This window comes from Phymastichus coffea, unplaced genomic scaffold (genome assembly GCF_024137745.1).
Source record: "Phymastichus coffea isolate CEN01 unplaced genomic scaffold, Cenicafe_Pcof_1.1 PCOF00016, whole genome shotgun sequence".
Lineage (NCBI taxonomy): Eukaryota > Metazoa > Arthropoda > Insecta > Hymenoptera > Eulophidae > Phymastichus > Phymastichus coffea.
Genome location: NW_026706827.1, coordinates 2,395,094 through 2,416,783, shown reverse-complemented (window position 1 = coordinate 2,416,783; position 21,690 = coordinate 2,395,094). Strand labels below are relative to the sequence as shown.

The window sequence follows — 21,690 nt, the reverse complement described above, 5'->3', positions numbered from 1 at the left end:
ATGTAGACAAATCTTGGGTGCCAAACACAATTTGTGTAAGTTGCTATACAATATTAAGTCGTTGGAATAAAGACGACTCTTCGCAAAAATTGCCTTTCAGTTCTCCGATGATCTGACGTGAGCCACGTGATCATAGTGACTGTTACTTTTGTTCTATTGACCTGAAAGGTTTCAACAGTAAGAATAAATCTTCAATTTTGTATGCTAATGTCTCATCTGTTACTAAACTAGTTTTACGGGGGACTCTTGTCTGTGAGAAATCATCACCCCTAAAGAAAGCAGAATGTTTACCTACTACTTCCAGGAGCCCAGACGAAATAAATGATATCGAGGTGGACGACGAAGATCCGCAGTCAGATGATAGTGCACATTTCGATACAACCGAAAGTCCTCAATTGTTTACACAAGCTCTTCTAAATAATTTGGTTAAAGATTTAGACCTGCCAAAAAATAAATCAAAATTGTTAGGTTCTAGGTTGAAAGAAATCAATCTGTTGGCTCCAAAAACAACTTTTTCTTGGTACAGAAACAGAGAGCAAGAATATATCAGATATTTCACAGAGAAAGATGGATTGACTTACTGTCATGACGTGACTGGCTTAATGACAAAATTAGGCTTGATATACGTCGCTACTGAATGGCGTCTCTTCATCGATTCTTCTAAAAAAAGTTTGAAGGCTGTCCTCTTTCACAATGGAAATAAATATGCTTCGATTCCACTCGTCCATTCAGTGTATCTAAAAGAATCTTACGAGAATATGCAGATAGTTCTTGAGAAAATTAAATATGAAGATTATAAATGGCTCATATGTGGTGATTTGAAAGTAATAACTATACTTCTTGGACAGCAGTCGGGGTATACCAAATACCTATGTTACATTTGTTTGTGGGATAGTAGAGCTACTACACGTCATTGGGAAGAATCTAAGTGGCCACTTCGCACGTCTCTGAAGCTAGGATCACACAATGTTCTCAAAAAACCCTTGTGTGGTTCAAAAAAAATACTTTTACCTCTCCTCCACATAAAATTAGGATTGATTAAGCAATTCATCAAAGCCCTTGATCAAAATGGAAAATGCTTCCACTACTTATTGGATAAATTTCCAGGATTATCTAATGCAAAAATAAAGGAAGGTATTTTCACAGGTCCGGATATAAAAAAGATGATGAAATCGGCTGATTTTCAACAAACGATGACAAGAAAAGAGAAGGCTGCATGGGGGAATTTTGCAGCGGTTGTAGAAGGATTTTTGGGAAATAGAAAAGTAGAAAATTATCACGTAGTCATTCAAAATATGCATACCAGTTTTAAAGAGTTGGGTTGTAACATGAGTTTAAAAGTACACTTCCTGAATTCTCATTTAGATTCTTTTCCTGAGAATCTTGGAGCCCTAAGTGTTATAGCATCGTAATTGTGTTATTAGAGGGTTCATAGCATAGTTTATATTAGGGGGGTTATTAGAGGGTTATTAGAGGGTTCCTAACATTGCCATAGAAATATTAGGGGGTTATTGGTCAGATAAACCTTAAATTCGGGTTCATTGAATGCATTTTTTTTGGATTTTACTTTGACCTAACCTTGACTTTGAGCCGACCAGGTCAAACGCACCCTAGATTCGAATTCAGCGACCTCAAAAACCTATAGAAACAGTACCTGGACCAAGATTAATGGGATAATTTTGATTTGACCTTGATCTAACTTTGACCCCTGAGCTAATCGGGTCAAATGTATCGTGGATTCGGATTCAACGACCCCAAAAACATAAATTTAAAGGTATTACCTTTTGCACTTTTGTTCACATATGACTTTTTTTCGTAGGGCTGTCATATTTGTATTGTTAGTACTGTTGTTATGAAATCGTTAAAGTGGTGAACTTCATTCGATGATATCTCCGCGAAAAAAAAGATTTGTTAAATTTGAAAAATGCGTTGGAAAGGGCAGAAGCGGTACTTTGAGATGGTGAGATTAGTTTTCAGTAAAAAAAATTTTTGCGGTGTAATATAGCTTCTAGAACAGCATAAATACGTGTTTTTCGCACTTTTAGGTTAGAATATCTCGAAAATGTGAAGTTATAGAGCATTTTTGATGCCAGGTTCGTGTTCAGCGCATCAAAAACCTTTGGAATATGTTGCTCATGTTCGTGCGATATAAATCATGTTGACCTGTGTAATTTACAACTTTTAGTTTTCAAGTTATTATTATCATTTTTTTATGGTGGTAATAAAAGGCAAATCCTCATTGGACATTGTGTCAGACTTTCTTCATTGTCAGTTTAAATCGCAGTATACCGCATTTAAAACATCATGACCTAGTAACTAAACCCTGGATTTGGTAATTGCAAAATCGAAATTCTTAACTTCCATCTTTATCCTCTCTTTAACATGGCACCACTTTAGCATTACGTCTTCGTTAGAGGGTTTGTCCATATTGTACGTATCGTTTGTTCATCCGCAGCTCTTCTATATCCATTCACACATTTATTAAATCATTCAAATATCCTTATTCTTTTTTAACTCTGAGAACAGTCTTGGCAAAGCCTGCCACTGCGTTCCTGTTAATCTCTCTTTGCAGCATTGTCCCAACAATAGTCAGACGTAATACTGCATGTGGTCATGTTCTCTACCTGTAGTCTGTCAATAGTTCAGTACGGGTACCTGAAGAACAAATGCTCCGTACTTTGTTCGTTTTCATCAAGTAGCTCCTGAAGTATCCATGACCAGAAAGTAATTAAAGTAAAAATTCATCTCTCCAAACGTCCTCTCCAGCCAAGGTCTCAGAACGCCCATAAATCGTCGTGTTCATTTTTCAATGGGGTCTTTTGACCAGCGTTCTTTCCATTCAGTGGATCCAATCAGTGTTTACGTGACATTGTCCTCTAGTTCACACACTACTTGACACTGTTCCTGTCTGTTAGATCGTAAAATGTGTACTTTATGGTCAGTTTCGTCTCCCGTCTTGCGTATAAATGCGTTTATCACATCAATTGTCTCGTATTATAATTGTCTTGGTAGCACAGTCTGAGTCTATATCTTCAATTGAATTTTGGTGATTATCTTCCTCATCTGTGCTTCCTGGCCTGTTACAGTTCTTCCTGGAAGTATCGTCTGTTTGTTGCGTTACTGCATATTCATATTAATAAACATCCATCCTTTGTCTTTTGAAATCCCTGTACTTCCACTTGGCAGGCATCAGGGCTAACTTTAGTCTGTATTTATCGTAGTGTGTCCGCGTATTTATTTCCATCCTTCGGTTTGATGAGGATTGCTCCTCCCCCCCGCCCCATCATTCCTACACGACTTCTTATGTTGTTTCATCTTAGTGGATTGAGTCGTGGCAGTTGTTGCCCGTATTCTTTCCATCTTCATTGTCTCGTCCGTTCGTTTAGGCTGAATCGTTTGATATGCCGAGTCCGTTAGTTTCTGTTTCTGTCTCTTAGTGTCTACTTTCTTACATCCCATGGCAGGGTTTTTCGTCTTTCGAAAGGTGGAAGCCTAGTTCCTCCCGTCTGTTTTGTCACGGATACGGACGCCTTTATCAACACTGCCCTCAGTTACTGCAGACTATCACATTCATACCACGCAAGTTTCGTTGTGTCGCGGTTTTATATAGCACTTTTGATTACAAAAGAGCTAATGTTCTTCTGTACTTTCCTAACTTTGTCTACTTCCAGAAGAGTTCTATCGATCTTTTGTAGTTGAGTGCAGATGGTTTTTTCAATCACAGAGATCAAATGCTCCTCTGCAAGGTTTAGTCTGTCCTTTTTAACCCTTTCCCCCTGTTTTCTCCCCTTGCAAGACTTTAAATGTTTCACGGCTCCCAGGGATGAATTTACTCCCAGAAACCATTCTCTCCAGCGTATTTTTTATAATGGATGGAAGTTGATTGATTATCAGCTAAGGTAATATGTTGTTAACATTCATTTTGATGTTTTAACATTTTGTATTTAGTATCGGGTTTATTTTATTTACCCGTTCCCGTCCCCCACCATTCTAACTAGGTCGAAGAGATATGTTTTGGTCACCTCTGGCTGCTAGAATTCCATGTATTCAGCTACAAAATCATAGATTGAATCCATGGAAGCCACCGTTCAGCCATGTTAATATCTTTTAGGTTCCTGTGCGGCATGAGTAGATACTTGCCCTTCATCCCGCAAAAAGTAACGAAGCGCGATCCACGAGCTGACCCTGTCCTGCTTCCGGCTTCAGAAACCCTATATCCAGGATCTGGCTAAGATGCGAAATCCAGCCCCTTACCATAAAATTGAGTAAATGGCTAGCTTTTAATCCCCAAGCACTACCAGATTAAGCCCCTCCACGCTACAACAAGATCCCACAACTCCTAAAGTTAATAATAATATATTTTTTTACAAGGAGTTGCGGAATCCTTTTTGCGGATTCCCCTTAGTCTTTCTGACTGAAGCGTTATGTGGGACTCCCCGAAAAAAATAGGCCTACCCACTAAACCGCCATCTCCTTGGTGTCCTTCCCCCAGCAGGGACTATATTGATATTACTTCTGACTGAAGGTTCTGTCTGTGTTCGTCCGTTCATGTCGTTCCTCCATATCTCGTTACGTCGCGTCACTTCGTCTGCTCAGTCATCTGTCAGGCAGCCATCCGCGTTCGTACGTCTCAATATAGTTTCCGTATAGGTAGCGAGTAAGGGCCACCATTCGTGTTCACGCAACATCAGAGCCTCGATGTTATCGGGAGTGATAATGCCAACCGTTTCTTCTAGTTCCTGTCTAAGTCTTGTCCAGCAGTCACACGCGAAAAGCGTCATCTCGTTCGTGTCCACAGTACTTAGAATCGGGTGTTCGTAGTCTGTTCATATTGTAAAGGTACCGTCGGAAGTACCCGTGACCTGTAAAGAGCTGAGTGACGTAAACATTTACATCGTCAAATTTCCTTCCGAACCACAGCCTCAAGTCCCATATCAATCGTCTCTTCCAGTTACCACTTCGTTCCTCTGTCCATCGGCCTTACCAAATGTCAATTGTCCTATCGCGTTCAGCGATCGCTGCGTTCTTTCGTCCTATATCCGCACTGCTCCCGTAGATCCTTTTGCGTTCAAAGGCCAGAAGATCCAGAGGTATTACACAAGCCACCACCAAAACAGCTTGCGCAGAGACTGTTCGGTAGGAGCAAGCGATTCGCAGTGCACCCTGTCTCTGTACCATCATCATCGACTTACAGTATTTCTTTGTCTTCAGGGAGTCTGCCCATATTTCGACGAGCCACAAGCCGGAGGATCTCGGATGGTACTCCGTCCGGTCCCAGTGCCTTACCCGTCTTCATCGCATTCGTTGCTCTGATGAGCTCCTCAGCGGCAAAGGCGGGTGGCATTTGTACGTCCACGTCATCCATCACGTTTGTCCTAATTGGGTGCATCGGAAACAATCCGTCAACAATCCGTCCTGCTGTTTCAGCATCTTTAAGTTCCGGTAAGACTCAGGCCCCTAGTTTCCCGGTCACGATTTTGTAGCCGGTTCCCCAGGGATCCTCGTTCACCTCCTCGCAGAGCTTCCTCCAGCATCGCGTCTTGCTGTCCCGTATTACTTTCGTCAGCGTCTTTCGTGCTGTTTTGTATATGGCTTGGAGGTTTTCCCTTACGGGTCCCCCCCTGCCCTTGTTACTCGTTGCCGATATGTCAGACATATCCTGCGTAACTCGGCTATTTCGTTCGTCTACCAATATGATGGTTGTCTTTGTTGTATCTGTCGACGTTTCGGCATTGTGTTTCTGCATAAGCTGTCTATTAATTTGGCCGTCTCATCTGTCAGTCTTTCCGCTCTTTGCCGGCTCGTCAGTTCGGGGACAATTCTCTCATCTGGGGCTGGTGCTGTCATTAGCTCTTCCGAAAATTTTCGTCCGTCGAGTTTACGTAGATTCCACCGCGGGGGTTGATGGGTTCTCATTTGTCTCGTTCCCGTCCGACCCACCACCTCAAAGGCGATGTACTGGTGATCGCTTGCTGTGTAGTCTTCGATCACCCGCCATCCCCTCATCGTGACGTCGGGGATAGAGTCTCCGACACCTGGCCGTCTATACGTCGGCGTATGTCCTGTATTTACCACTGCTAGTTAGAGCCTTGCGGCTATTTCCAGTTGTAGTCGTCCGCGTCGATTCGTTTCGTTCATTTCCTACTCAGTCGCCCTCGCGTTAAAATCCCCCGCAATAATGATATCGCCGGACAGGTCCCTGATTCCGTTCTCTAAGAGTGCCGCCTTTCTCTCGAACTCTATCGCGGTGTAGTCAGGTAGACGCTGAGGTAAGTGATAGCGCCAACTGTGACCCAAACGTAGTCGTCCCCGACACCGCGATTGGAGACTCTAGATTGGGTGCCACCCCTTACCCAGATAACAGTGGTCTCTGTCTTGTTTGTGATGTATGTCTGGGTCGTCCTTCTCCTGTATGGTTCACTCAGGATCAGGATATCCGCGTCATATTCGTCGGCTATCTAAGGTAGGAGCATGTCTGCAGTCCTACTTCGATTCAGGTTTCTCTGAATTATTCTATCCGCCCTCCGGCCCATCCCCTCACTCCTCCAGCGCGGCCCAGAACACGGCATACCTGCCGCTTCCGGAAAGGTGGGCGACGTCCCTGTGCCCGGCCTCGGAGCACAGTGGGCAGACCGGCTTGTTTTGACATTCCGTCGCGTAGTGTCTGGATATGTAACACTTGCGGCAGCATTTCGTCCTGTCCTTACCTGTGCATTCAGCTTTCACATGGCCGAAGCCCAACCATCTGTAACATTTTGTCACCGTCAGTCGTTTCCGAACGCGGCAATGCACCCAGCCAATTCCGATCCGACCACGCCGAAACAATGCATCGGTTTCCCGCGATTCCAATTCGCAGACCGCCATATACTGCGCAGCGCGATTTGGACCGAAAATGTGGACTCGGAAGTCCGTGTCTCGTTCCATCTCTCATCTGAGCGGGTCCGTCACGTCTTTCGAAGTCGCAACGCAGTCCAGATTCATGATCTCCAATTGGACCTTGGAGGTCATGGCCCTGACACTGCCCGCTTCCCCGATCATATCTTGGATCTGTCGTCCAAACATCTCACGTCCGTCCGGCTTGTCTGCGTCTACCTGTAGCTTCAGAAGACATAAGCCGTTCTTCGTCTTCCTCAGGGTTGTCACTTGCACGTTGGCTCTCCTTCGGGTCGATCGTCGTTCGTATTTTCCGTACTATATCGGAGTACGTTGTGTCTGTGCCCGGCCTGATCAGGACAGCAAGACCTCTTTTCCGGTGGGCCGGTCCGCCTCTGTCAGACCGATTCTTTGCGTCCGCTTTCTTTTTTGTCTTGTCTGATCGTTTTCGTGTTACCGTCTGCCAGTCCTTGGTCGGTTCCGTCATCGGTGGCCTCTTTTGTGAGGGTCCGGCGTGGTTCCGACCGGTGAACGTTTTCGTTTCGTCCATGGCGTTTCTTCGTGATTCTCCGCTGCCATGTCTGTCTTGGGAACGTTTTCCCGAAACTGTGTCCGATCGCTTGTGCAGCGCGATGTCCACAGTCTCGAGAATTGTCTTAATTCCCGTATTTACTGTTATGTTCATGTTCTTTTGTACGTTTGCTGCTTTGGCCATTTTCGTCGCTGTCTCTTGTATGAGCCATAGCAGTTCCGTCACGTCTCGTGTGTCGTTTGTTGTTGTGGGTGCTCGTCCTGTCGTCGGTTCTTGGCTGTCAGCGGCAGAGACGTAGCTCACGCCGCTGCCGCCGCTTGACACACTGTCCGTCCTCTATCGTCATGGTAAGTTCAGTAGGTTGTGTCGTTTTTTCGTGTCCTCCTCCTCATCCCCGTGCACAAAGTACGGCCTTCAAAATCCGTGCATCTACCCGTGGCCACCGGGGCTTTCACCCGATCGGAACCCGGGGTGGATTCCTCCTGAGAAGGAGTTACCACTTGAGGTATATCTATGTTTTTTTTGTGCATATTCATATTTTTCATTTTGTCCCGTTGTGCTAAAGGTCCCTCGTGGTCGCGACTCCACGAACCGCGCTGGAACAACGCACGGTCCCTGAGGTCCCCCCTCCTCTTCTCTGTGTGTTCAGTGTTCCCCCCTGTAGAGTGTGCGTGATTGTGAGTACCCATAGTGGCAAAACCGGGCTTCGTTCACGGGGAGAGCCCGATTAGAGGGATCCCCTTCATTCGCTTTCGGGCGGCTCCATTTATAAGGGTCCCCGGCATTCGCTCTTTCAATAAGCCCCGTTTATAAGGTCGCCGAGCATTCATTCATCTCAGTTTACCAAGAGGCGTGTGTGTGTAAGTTTTTGTGTAATGTGTGAGTGTAGGTGTGTGTAAGTGATTAATGGTTGGGCACATCGGCAGAATACCATTATCTTTTGCGTCATTTGTGAGCCATATCTTCCTCTTGGCCGTGTCCGTTATAACGTTGCTGCTCAGAGTATTGACGCGACGGACGACGTTTCCACCGGGCACGGTCGTAGACGTTGGAAGCTAGCATTTGCCCAGTGAGGTATTACCACTCACTGGACCTACCCGGCATTATTATTATTTATTATTAATAATAATAATAATAATAATAATAAATATTATTATTATTAATTTATTATTTATTAATTTGTAAAGGGAGAGTCGATTTTTAAAATAAAATTTGCCCACGATTCTATTTACTAATTATTTGCGCGGGTATTTGGAAGGCAAAATGCTTCAACTACTGAACAACCTGCCGGGCATACAGGTTGCAACGTTCGCACATGAGAGAGCCTTAGACGGGAAGAAAAAATAACTTAAAATCTAATTACATAGCTTACAAAAACTCGAAACCATCTCTTTATTAACAATAACAATAAAGTTATATATAGTGCAAAAGAAATTACAAACAAATAAGTAAAAGTAAAGAAGCGCAATACAAATTACTGTACAAATAAGCTTTCGGGAGAAGCGGTAAGCCCGGAGAGGTGTTCCACCGGTGTGAAGCGGCAATCCTGCACGACAGGCAACGGTGAGCCTCTTCGGCAGACTCAAACAAATAAGGGTCGCTAAGTGGTTACAATCCTGCGCACCGCGGAGCATGTGATTGTCAGGAGTCTACGACACCACGACCAACTACCGCGCACTAGAACTGATTCTTGAGGAGCGGAAAGAGAAAGAGAAGAGCTCTCACTGTGTCGGTTACCCCGATTGCCATACCTTTTCTTCCAATAGGTTCGGACGTAGGGGTGATGGAGCTAATGCCGATGGTTGTACTGCAGAGGCCGGGGACGATCCGGCTCACCAAATCACCGACCAACAAAACTGAACGAAGATTTCTGCAGTAATCTACGGCGCATACCGAATTCATACTAAAGTTCTCTGTGCTGCTATGACTTCCCAAGCCGAATCTTCACGTATAACTCCTCTCTGCTACCAACAGTGACACCTCGAACCAAATCTTCACGTACAATAACTCGTCGTTCCTCAACCGTCGTTCTCTTACATATTCTCTCTTCTCCTCTTTTGCGCGCCTCTTCACCGCCATGGCCTACCGGAATCTGTATAGCTAATCCTCCCTAAGCCGCTAGTCCGCCATCTCAAATCATATAAACCGGCAATTACATCGATGCTCGGCTTAACGATAGCGGGAGCAGACAGCAAGAGGCTAGGAAATCGCTACTAAACGGTTTTCCCCGTCATAAATTTATTATCATTATTATTTTCATTTTTTTGTTATTTTTATCAACTTGCATAGGTAACTAACTGGTTGGCAGAGCGAAGTTGATAAAAATAACAAGTATATTACGAAGAATGTATCGATAAGTTACTTTACGAAATTCCTTTATTTGTCAATAAATTAAAATTAAAACTCTAATATGCTACATGTTTTCCATATATAATACGATTACGCTATTAGTTTCATTATAAAATCTAAAATAAACAGTAGAAGGAAAAAACCTGTTTTATTTTAATAAAAAAATTTCAACGCTGTGTCAGGGATTAATTAAAAATATTTTTCATGGATTTCATGGAAATCTCATTTTTCAGTTATAAATAAACTCTCTCCAATAATACTGTTATGTATAATAAATTTTATTATTGAGATATTATTTAAATTCTAAAATCCATGTTATTATAGCACTTTACGTAATTAGTGTCATTATCGCGGCATGGTTGAATATTGAATTGATAGGTTTTGCTTCATTGCCTATCCCTCTTAAAAATTGTCCAGAGAAGATGTTTGACGTTATCGAGCGATAGTAAGAACGTGGCGATGAAAAATATTATGGATATGATTCAAGAAAACTTGTGTTAGCATAAAACTGATTAATGATTGGTTGGTTAAAATTCTTACAGAATTGTTCGGAATAAGGCTGCGGAGAAAGCAAAACATGCACACCAACAGCAGCAACAAGTACAGCAACAGCAAGGCCAACCGCAGCAACAGCAACCACAACAGGGCACGGGAGGTTCGGTGTCAGTAATAACGCATACTCCAGCGACAGCTCCAAATGCCTACAGCATTAGCGGCATCCTTGGTATTTCTGCGCATCATCAAGACCCCAACGGCAATAGCATCAAAAGAAAACACTCCGATGAAGGTCAGTAATACATAAGTATTTAGTAATACATTTCTCAGAAAAAGTATGTTTACAAGAGCTTTATCAGATTAAGCCTTATTCCTTATTTATATTGCAATGCTTGCCTACTACATTTTGGTTTCTATTGTACATGCATATTATATCAAAGCCAGCCATTATTGTTGCAGTCGTTTTATCTATCATATCTACTGTTATACACCAACATACAAAGTGAATTTATGAAACGTATTGGCTTCCAAACGTGATAAGAATACAATATCCGACTTATAATAAGTTTCAAACAATAATTTGATTATTCATTTAAAGTGGTATTAGTTCATATATCGTAATGTCATAAGTCAATGCTTTTTCTTAGAATTTTAGTGACCTCCGATGAAATCTATGTAAGTTTCTAGTAGGCTTTTGCAACAGCTCGGTATGGCCGCCAAAGGATTGAAATGGCTGGATCTTCCACGTACACGAGTTATATTGCGCATCAAGCCTATAATTATACATTGAAAAGTTTAGTATATATAAATTTTCAAGTTTTTCAGCAGATTAAACAATAATGGATGTTTCTCAAATTTTTTAAGTGGCTTTATTTGGTAAGAAAATAAAAATCTCTTGAATAATTGCATCTCATAGACCTTTGTTGAAGACTTATGAGGTCTTATTTGAGAATATTCACCAAGAAAGTGCCATAATTCGGCACTGTTTTTTCCAATGTTTACAATACATACAGATTCTTAATTTTATGGGCTTATTATAGTATAATATTAGAACAGCTTCAAAATACTTTGGCCCATAAGATGTTACTTTGTGATTCCTCTTATTGTTTCTATGGAAATGTTTAAATCGCACAGCAACATTGATATCAATAAACACAAAAGTATGATTTTTTAATGTTTTGCTATGATTTTATTCGATTCAGGAAAAAGCAAAAAAAATGAAGGGTTTAAAAACTCTCGCTCTAGTAATATCCAGCAATAACAAAAGAGGCAACAACAAAAGCAGTGGAGCTTGTAGCAACGCAATGAAAAAACATAAAAAATAATTTTCGTGAAGTTGAACTTCTATCGCCAGTTCATTCAAGACTTGGCACGATCAAGCGTTTAATTTTATTCTCATGTCATGCTTATTTTCTTATTGACAAAGTCGCTTAATTTATATCTCGTCTTTCTTTATTAATCGCACTCGCACATTAAAGATAACGTTACTCTAGATATGTATTTGAATTATATGGGTCAAAATATATCAAAAACAATATCTTGACTTATTTTCTGTTTTGAATTATAATCTCTGTCAGAGATTTAAAAATACACGACTTTTGATTTTTTTCCAAAACTTTCACAATTAAAGCTTATTCAATTCTGAAGCGATTGATGTTTTAAAAAGTATAGGTAGCACTTCTTTTTTTAAAGTTTGTAATGGAGAAATTTGTGACCGTTCCCTCTTTGGGTAGTTCGCGGCTGTCCGTATAATTTTTATTTAAAAGAGGGGATTCAGGAAACGCGAACGTTTCGAACATTTCCACGACTAAATGATCGGCCAAGCAAAACGGATTAAAATGCATGTTATGAAAATTAAGATGAGAAGTGATTGGGCGAAACAACGGCAACAAATTTAATAAAAAAAAAAGAAAAAAACAGAATAACAAATGGAAAACATAACAAACAAAAACTCAACAATTAATTATTACATAAATTCAATTTGTCTGCGCTCGAAAAGTTTCTTCGCGCTCGTGACGAAGAACGAATCAGTGGTTTTTTATAACAATAACGTCAGTCTGGTGAACTTATTTGAATTTCAACTAGAACACGTTCATTTTCGATACGATTTGAAACTGAAGATTGAATTTGATAGGGAACTTGATTTTCTGGTGTCAAAGGAAATGAAGCTGATAGCTTCTCAACTGACGTATCCATGTTAAGTCTTATATTTATATTCTTATTGTAAAAATAAATACTACGTCGACTATTCGGCTTATTCTCATTAAGTTTTGTAGAAATTTGTAATCTTGTACCACGACTAATTTCTTGTTTCTAATTTCCAATTTCTTATTTCTAATTTCTAATTTCTTTCATCTTTCTCCTTTTAACGTCCTCTGTCGCGTTTTCTCTTCCAGTCTTGCTCGTGAGATGCTCAAACAGTCTCGGTTATGCCTTGTGCAATTTCCGAGCTGTGCGACCTTCTCGAGGTCAATGTAGCCTCGGAAATGATCTCCGAATTGCGGGGCTCACCGCCCTGGCTGCAACTATGCAGCAGCCATGCTGGTCATAACGAGAAAGAGCGCGGAGGAGACGCACAACTCCTTATGAGTTGCTAATTGTTCTGCCATGTTTCCATTACTTAACCCGTTAACGTCCACAGGACACATTTTTTAAGTTTGAGTTTGAATTGTTACCTCGCAATGAATTCGAACTCAAATAACTTAAAACTAACCGTCCCTATGTTTTCGAGGGTGCTCTTTGGAATGGTGATAATCAGAAGTCGAAAAAAAGATTTCTAACCTCTAAAAAATCAAAATTAAAAAAAAAACGTGATTATGAAAAAAAAAATTTTTTTTTAAACTGTTTTTCTGGAGCCTATACATTTTTGTATCGGTCTAAAACCGGTTAGAAAGGTGTCCTCGATATCTGAACTAAATGTTAGGATGATGACATTTATTTGAATAATTTTTCATCTAAGCAAAATGGCGGCCGAAATAAAAAAATTTTGTTCTAAACTTGATACATTTTTTTCTCAGAAAGTATAGGTGTTAGCAAAAAATTTATAAGAATAAAAATATCTTAAAATCGGCTAAGAAATACTCTTAAATTTTTTCAAAACGTTTTAAAACAATTTTTGATTTTTGAAAAATTCAAAAAAATGAAATTTCAAAAAAGTTGAAAAAACATTTTAAAAAAATTCAAGAGCATTCCCTGATTAATTCTAAGATATTTTTGTTCTAATAAATTTTTAGTTAAACTGTATAGTTTTGAAGAAAAAATTACGTGAATTTGTAAAAAAGCACTTCTTATTTGTATAGTTGGATACAATTTAATCTTCATGCATTTCAAATCAGTTTTTTAAATTATTATTTTGATAATTAACTGTCAACGTATTGTCAGCTTCACATAATATTATACTACTTTCAGAAAATATATAAAAGAATCTTTGTATAAAATGTAAAAATATGTTATCTTTACACTAAGTAGTTTGATGATTACTAAAGCTCTAAAAATTTTTTTTATTTCTTCATTGAGTTCGGAAACAATTTTTAGTTGTTTAGATAACTTAAATAATAATTTTTTATTGCATTATTACATATTCTTATAAGAAAATAGTAGAATTATTTTATTGTGAAGTCGGAAAAATGCCACCCAAAAAACGATCAAAAAATTCTGATCAACAATATGATATTGAAACCGAAGAAAATGACGAGAATTTTGATGTCATTATGATTTCCAGTTTAGACGATTCTTAAGATTCTGAGTCTGATTCAAATTCAGAAAATGAAAATGATCACATTGATGTATGCTCATTCCTTGAAAATCTTATACCTACTACTTTATACAATCAAGTTCTTGATAGCTACTCGGAAAATCAAAAGAAGTTAGAACCAAACCATGTTTATGAGTGGTTGGATGGCGAAAAAGTTTATGGGGAAAAGTTAACAAGTGAAGTTTTTCTTTCAGAATCTGATCGTAAAAAGATCCTCGATTATTCTCTAACTGATTTGTTTGAATTATTTTTTTCTGATGAATTAAAGGCATTTATAGTAGAAGCAACAGTATACAATGGTGGTGATCTTACTCTACAAGACTTGAACACATTTTTAGGAATTATTATTTTATCGATCTTTAATTCAAGAAAAAGTCAGAGAGATTACTGGTCAAATAATCCTTTTCTAGTCTGCGAATTAGTAAAATTAGCCATGAGTCGTCAAAAATTTGAAAAAATAAAATCAGAAATAAAGCTATCAAAAAATGAAGACAAAAATGCAAATGATAGAGCTTGGCGTATACGTGTTCCTTTAGATATTTTTCGAAAAAACTGCCAACAATTTGCGATTTTTTCCACAGCTTTATCAATTGATGAATGTATGATCAAATTTTATGGTAAGACAGTCTTGAAGCAGTTTATGAAAGGTAAACCTGTACGTTTTGGTTTGAAACTGTGGGCTATTTGCAATAAAGAAGGATTTATTTTTGATTTTGATATATATTGTGGGAAAGGATCAAACCATCTCCCTTCAAAGCAGTTAGAGAATTTAAGAAATTGTGCTTTGGGTAGCCGCGTTGTTCTACAAATGCTCCAGAGGCTCCTAACAACTGTGTCACCAAGAAAGATCAGTCGTTATCACATTTATTTCGATAACTTTTTCAGTTCACCAGATCTTTTCGTTCATCTACGAAAAATTGGTCTTCGAGCTACAGGTACTGTGAGAGCAAATAGAGTAAGCGGAGTCACTATTGATCTTAATAATAAATCAAAGAGAGGAACATATTTTGTGAAACATGACAAAAATAGTGGTGTCAACTACATATCAGTCATAGACTCTAAAATTGGCTCATTGCTCTCGACGGCTGCTGGCATTACTCCATTGTCTTCAGCAAAACGATATTCTAAAGATGAACATGGTAAAGTTGAAATACCTTGTCCTTATGCTTTCAATTTGTACAACAATTTTATGGGTGGAGTAGACCAACATGATTATTACTGTAGCAGTCTGTTGCCGTGTATTAGGTCGAAAAAGTGGACTTGGGTAGTTTTAATGAGAATTATTCAAGGATCAATTACAAATGCCGCCGTACTCAAGAATTTGGTGTGTGGTAAAAAAGTTGTAACCATAAAAGACATTGCACTAGCTGTAGCATCAAAATACTTGAATGAAACCAATAATCGACAATCTCACACACACGAAAAAGTCATGGCAAAAAAGAAATGTTTCAACTTCACAAAATGTTCTAAAAGAACACAACAATTTTGCGTTGATTGCCAAAAATATTTTTGTTCTACTATACATGTTTCCTTGATTTTCATAAATAATTTTATAAGTTTCAATTAAATCTAGTTATCAGATTTTATCCAAAACATTTAAGTATAAAAAAAATTTGAATAAGGCGAGAAACAAAAAAAAAAAAAAAAAAAAAGTAAAACAACAAGGCAAAAAACAAAAAAAAAGAAAATGTCTCTTTCTATTGTCGACCTCCCCGTGGTAAGAGATGGACAACGGTGATGTACCATCGCCGGCTAACAGGCATAACAATTAGAGAACCGAAAATCCCGTTGGTTCGGCCTTTTTATTTATTTGTTGCTCATTATTTTGAATATACAAATAAGTTTTTTTACAATTTCACACATTTTTTCTTCAAAACTATGCAGTTTAACTAAAAATTTATTAGAACAAAAATATCTTAGAATTAATCAGGGAATGCTCTTGAATTTTTTCAAAATATTTTTCAACTTTTTTGAATTTTTCAAAAATCAAAAATTGTTTCAAAACGTTTTGAAAAAATTTAAGAGTATTTCTTAGCCGATTTTAAGATATTTTTATTCTTATAAATTTTTTGCTAACACCTATACTTTCTGAGAAAAAAATTTATCAAGTTTAGAACAAAATTTTTTTATTTCGGCCGCCATTTTGCTTAGATGAAAAATAATTCAAATAAATGTCATCATCCTAACATTTAGTTCAGATATCGAGGACACCTTTATAACCGGTTTTAGACCGATACAAAAATGTATAGGCTCCAGAAAATCAGTTTAAAAAAAAATTTTTTTTTTCAAAATCACGTTTTTTTTTTAATTTTGATTTTTTAGAGGTTAGAAATCTTTTTTTCGACTTCTGATCATCACTATTCGAAAGAGCACCCTCGAAAACATAGGGTACGGTTAGTTTTAAGTTATTTGAGTTCGAATTCATTGCGAGGTAACAATTCAAACTCAAACTTAAAAAATGTGTCCTGTGGACGTTAACGGGTTCAAATAAACAAATTACACGCAGTAGACAAAACATTACAATGTATACTTATAATACTAACTTAAATTACACAATTATCAAAGAGATTTCCATTTGCGCCTGTCCTTTCCGTGCACGTAAAACCGTCAAAAGTTTTTATGACTGCTAATAGTAGTAAAACGCTCGAGTTTTCTTTAATTACTGAGTCGTACCGTTAGACTATTTTTCGGCGACACGTATGCGACAGAAGCGAGGTAAATATAGACCGTAGGCAATAAATTATTAAGAGAGACAAAAAAAGGAAAGATGATGGTCAGTCTCCGCGTTCTCACCGTTTCTTGGGGATTACCGACGCACACCATCGAAACAAAGCCTTTATTGGGTTTTTCCGACATACGTAAAACTCGATCCGGAACACTATGCTAAAAATCCAAAAATATTGCTTGAAAAATTAAATTGATAGATTTTTTACAAAAAAAATAGTGAAATATTAAAAAAAAATATTTTATAAATTTTTTCTAACATAAAACGCATCAATATCGAAATCTTTCTTTAACCATCGGTGCTAAAAATTGTTGAACTTCAACAGGGAAGTTTATGCATGAGCTTTTCTTCCAAAACGACGGATAAAATACAAATCCTGAAAAAAATATCCTTTCTCATTATCATTGTTTGTCTCAAAATATATGAAGTTTAGGAAAAAGTTTTAATCAAGAAAAATGTCTTAAAACTTACCAAGGAACACTCTCAAATTTTTTTTCAGAAAATTTTAGATTTTTCAAAAAAATTTGAACCAGTTGGAAATAATTCACATAATGTTTGATAATATTTTACTCAACAACTATAGACTTTGGTAAAAAATTTATAAGAATAAAAAGTCTTAGAATTAGCCAAAAAATACTTTAGAATTTTTCCAGATTTTTTTGGAAATATCTATTTCGTGGTTTTTTGAAATATTAAACATTTTCTCCATTAAATTTGAAAAAATTTGAATGTTTCTTGATAAATTTTAAGATATTTTTCTTCAATAAAACGTTTTTTTACACCTCATATTTATTTATAAAAACAATGACAAGTAATACACTTTTTTCAGGAATTTGCATTTTATTCGTTATTTTTGAAAGAAAAAATAGTATATAAAAATTTTCTGTTATAATTCAATAATTTTGTACACCGATGATTGAAGAAAGATTTCGATATTGACGTGTTTTATGATAGAAAATTTTTTTTTAATCGTTACCATTTATTTTTGTAAAAAACTAACCCGTTATTATAATTTTGTAAGGATAATTTTTGAATTTGAGGCCAGATTCTTATTCAACATACCTAAAGATATTAGGAATGATAGCGTAGATCAATTTATCATGTCGTTTTACACATGAATTTTGCGATCAAAAATATGTCCAAAAAATGATGCCTGTGTTCGTTAATAGGTTAATTCGACATAAAATGCCAGGTACTCGGTGTAATGTGCCTTTGTGATGTTAAAAATTCATGCATTCCTACAAAAGCTCTCAATATCTACTTTCCTAGTTTACTTTCAGTTTTTTTGATTTTAAATAGGTATATATTAGGATTGAATAGTCCACAGATTTTCTCAGCAAAAAAAATGTTTGCCCGCGTTAACGAAAAATTCTTTACATAGATTTTATTAATGTATTTAGCGCTTCGTAGTTTATCTACAACCGAGTCTATGTTAGGCAACGGGTATGTGTCTTTGCTTTTAACTTTATTTAGGTTATAAAATATGAAATCTCCACGTACTATGCGCTTTTTGATGGTCTGATTAAGCTCATTTGATATATTTTCTGAATCTTATGATCTCTTGACTTGCTGGTACAATTCATCGAAAGCCTTTTGTAATCGATTTTGTTGTACCCACATCCATTACATTTTTGGTTATTTGTGTTCTTCCCAGGTTGTCAGTCATGAGTAGTGTTATGCAATCCGTTAATTCATTTGTTCTTTTAGCTTAATCCAGTACAATCTACTAAGAAGACAGCTCGTTCTCATATTTATCAGGGTGGTAGGTGATGTCATTTGCCAACATATACTCACCATTTTTTTTCTCGGAAGAATATCAACATATCCTATTATTTCAGATGATCTAGTCTTAGTATTGGTGGTTTGGGGAAATTTCTCATGGTCTTGAAATTCAATTTGCGTGTATGCCTGACGAAGTTTATTTGTAGGAGCAATACGCTGATTGTCCTTTCAGTTTTACTCGTGATTTCTTGTATCGTCGTACAATTTGGTAGCAGTATGACCTCAAATTTATTTGGCAGACATTAGTAAAATGTCAAGCGATACAAGGTACACTAATGAGAATAATCTTCATCGGGGCCGCTTACGCTCACCATCTAGTCCATCTAGTATACTTAATGGAAGCAATAGTGATATGGAAGTTGCTCAGCGATGTCAAAGGTCTGAGAAACGCTCACTAAAAGATGTTTTCCAACCTATACGATTCTCGAGTAGCTATATCTTTGCAGCCATATTGATAGAAATTACTATGATACGACACTATAATTTAACGAATACTATTGATACTATCCTGAGATACACATCATAAAATACACAGACGGCATAAAAGAAACCGAAAGGAACGTGAATCTGACAGTAATCGAGGCTCTCGAAAAACGAGATATCGAACACAAACTACACACTATCACTGCAAGAACAGATTACAGGCGCAATAATAGCAATTGGCGGGAAACTCAAGACCACTGACTCGAGCTCGATATCTATTTTCCTTGTAGAAGAGCAATAAGCAAACATAACTCGTACGGACAATGATCACGAGAATCTGACAACATATACCATCAAGTCAAAAAATCTGGTTCAATAACATTAACCGACCAGTAAATTTCATTAGCCAAATTGAAGATAAGAAAGAGAATGAAGAATGTTAAATAGTTATTTACTACAGATGATAAAAACAATTTTTTTTCTAAAGAAGTAACTTTTTAGTAACGTGCAATTTTTAAATAAATTTACACATGGAAAAACCTGAAAAAATATGGTGCGATCACTATGGTAGACGCATAACCGATGATGATATTAAAGGAGAGTTACAACAAAGGACAAAAAACAGAGGAAAATCACTGACTACCTGAACGTTTTGCACTATATAAACGTCCGCTATCGCTCAAAAATCAAATAACAATCTCCAAACGTTGACCTATTACCGTCGTATCGGAAGTATATAATCGATTAGACTATTGAAGGATTTAAATCTGGCTTCCGAATGGATCTATAGCCTAATGTACTCGAGATATCTTAACCTAAAAGTGAAAAAATTCAAAAAAAACCAGTAAGACTATCACAAAACAGCACTCTTTAAACATTATTTTTTGGATTAGAAGTATTTTTTTTCATCTAAATATCATTGATTGAAGTTAAGTACTTTAGCAATTCCACAACAACATTAAAATCACAGGCTACAAGAATCAGAGTTGAAAACATTTGGGATTCAAAGGTCTAGGGTTATACGGTTATAGATTACAGAGGTCAGAAGTTAAGGCAATTAGAGTACAAAGGTTTAAGCTACATGATTACAGGTTACAGTGGCCGAAAGTTAAGGCAATTGGAGTACAAAGGTCTGGATTTATATGATCAGAGATTTTAGGGGTTGGGGGTTAAGGAAATCGGGATATAAAGGTCAGATGTATATTAGATATACGTATTTCGCGATTGAACTATTATATTATTGTTGTGAAACTGCTAAACTATTTAACTTTAATCTATGATATCTTGATAAAAGAAACAGATAACTCTAATTTTTTTAAAATCGGTTTTTATGTATTGTCAGTGTTGAAGTGCTGTTTTGTCATTATTCGACTTGTTTTTTGGAAAAAAACTTATTCACGGTGTTATATAACCTCGTACATAGCAAAATATCGTGATTCGCACTTTTGGGTTGAGACATCTTGAAAATCTTAGGTGATGGATCAATTCTGAAGCCAGAATCCGATTTAGTACTTCGGAAACTTACGGAATTATATTACCGCGTTTTTGGTTATTTTTCATTTTGAAATTTTATCAACCTGTTATTGATTAGTTATAACCATGAAAATACATATGGACAATTTTCATCTCCTGATAAGGGGGATGGATGCTAATGGCATTTTAACACGGTACTGTGACTAACATATATTTTTTCCAAAGATAGGAGATTAAACCGATAAAAAAAGAATTCTATAAAACACCATACTTCTTGGATTACGCGCGTTTTATAATTAATATGTGGCCTCTTCGGATCCTTTATTTAAGAAACATCAATTACAACAGGTTTTTTACAAAGTATGGTAGGCAAAAGTTAATAATATATACTAACACAAAAACTAAAAACAAAATAGCATAGTTAAACACTTGTAAGAGAAATCTTGCGAAATTATAGAGCAAAGAAATAAGAGAGTGACACCTAAATACTATAAATAAAAATTATCTCCACTCAATTTATTTTTAAAATCGTTTCGCTGGTTTACCTTCCAGCCTCATAAGGTCCTTTATTCAATACTTTGTACAAACATGATGACAATTTTATAATAAAATTGGTATCAAATCGAATAACACAAAACACATACCAACGCAACTGATAAATTTTTCAAGATAACGTTATCGATTGTAAGAAAAATCATTTTTCTAGTCAAAGTAATAGTTCATTGACTGCTAGTCTAAGTTATTCGAATAACACTAAGACTAAAAGCATTAGAATAGAGGAGTTAATTTCTTTTTTTGTCAAACTCAATATTATTATATATGTACTTAGACTTACAGGTAAATAGTAGGGTTATAAAAGGTAAACATTTGAAACTAAATAGGAAAAAGTGTATATGAATATAATAACAATAAAACTTCGCAAAATAATTTTCTTTTAAATGAATTGATTGTACTCCTATATTGATCACTAATGAATTAAGTATCCTGTTGCCTATTTATCGTGTTATTAAAGTCTTTATATAAAAAACATTTCTGAAATATTTCTCTTGTAGTGATTATATTCTCTATCTAATATTTTAACAACAAAATCAAAATTGTGCATGAGATTATTATTTAAATATATAGGAATAGAGAGGAATAAATTTTATACTTCGTAAAGAACTTATTTCAATTAATTTTTTTTAATTAAATTTTTTTTAAAGGATCTGAAGAGACCACATATTACTGACGAAAAGCGAATAATCCAAGAAACATAGAATTTATTGAATTCCAATTTATGATTCT

The 21,690-nt window shown here is 36.9% G+C and overlaps 1 protein-coding gene across 8 annotated transcripts in view; it reads left to right on the top strand.

The window, feature by feature from the left end:
* LOC131675061 (paired box protein Pax-5) overlaps positions 1–21,690 on the top strand; it is a 399,649-nt gene that overhangs the window by 329,065 nt on the left and 48,894 nt on the right. For all 8 annotated transcript variants that reach the window (XM_058953888.1, XM_058953887.1, XM_058953894.1 and 5 more), the window contains one exon: positions 10,297–10,541. In XM_058953888.1, the coding sequence (XP_058809871.1) occupies positions 10,297–10,541 (245 nt within the window). The remainder of the gene's footprint in view (positions 1–10,296; positions 10,542–21,690) is intronic.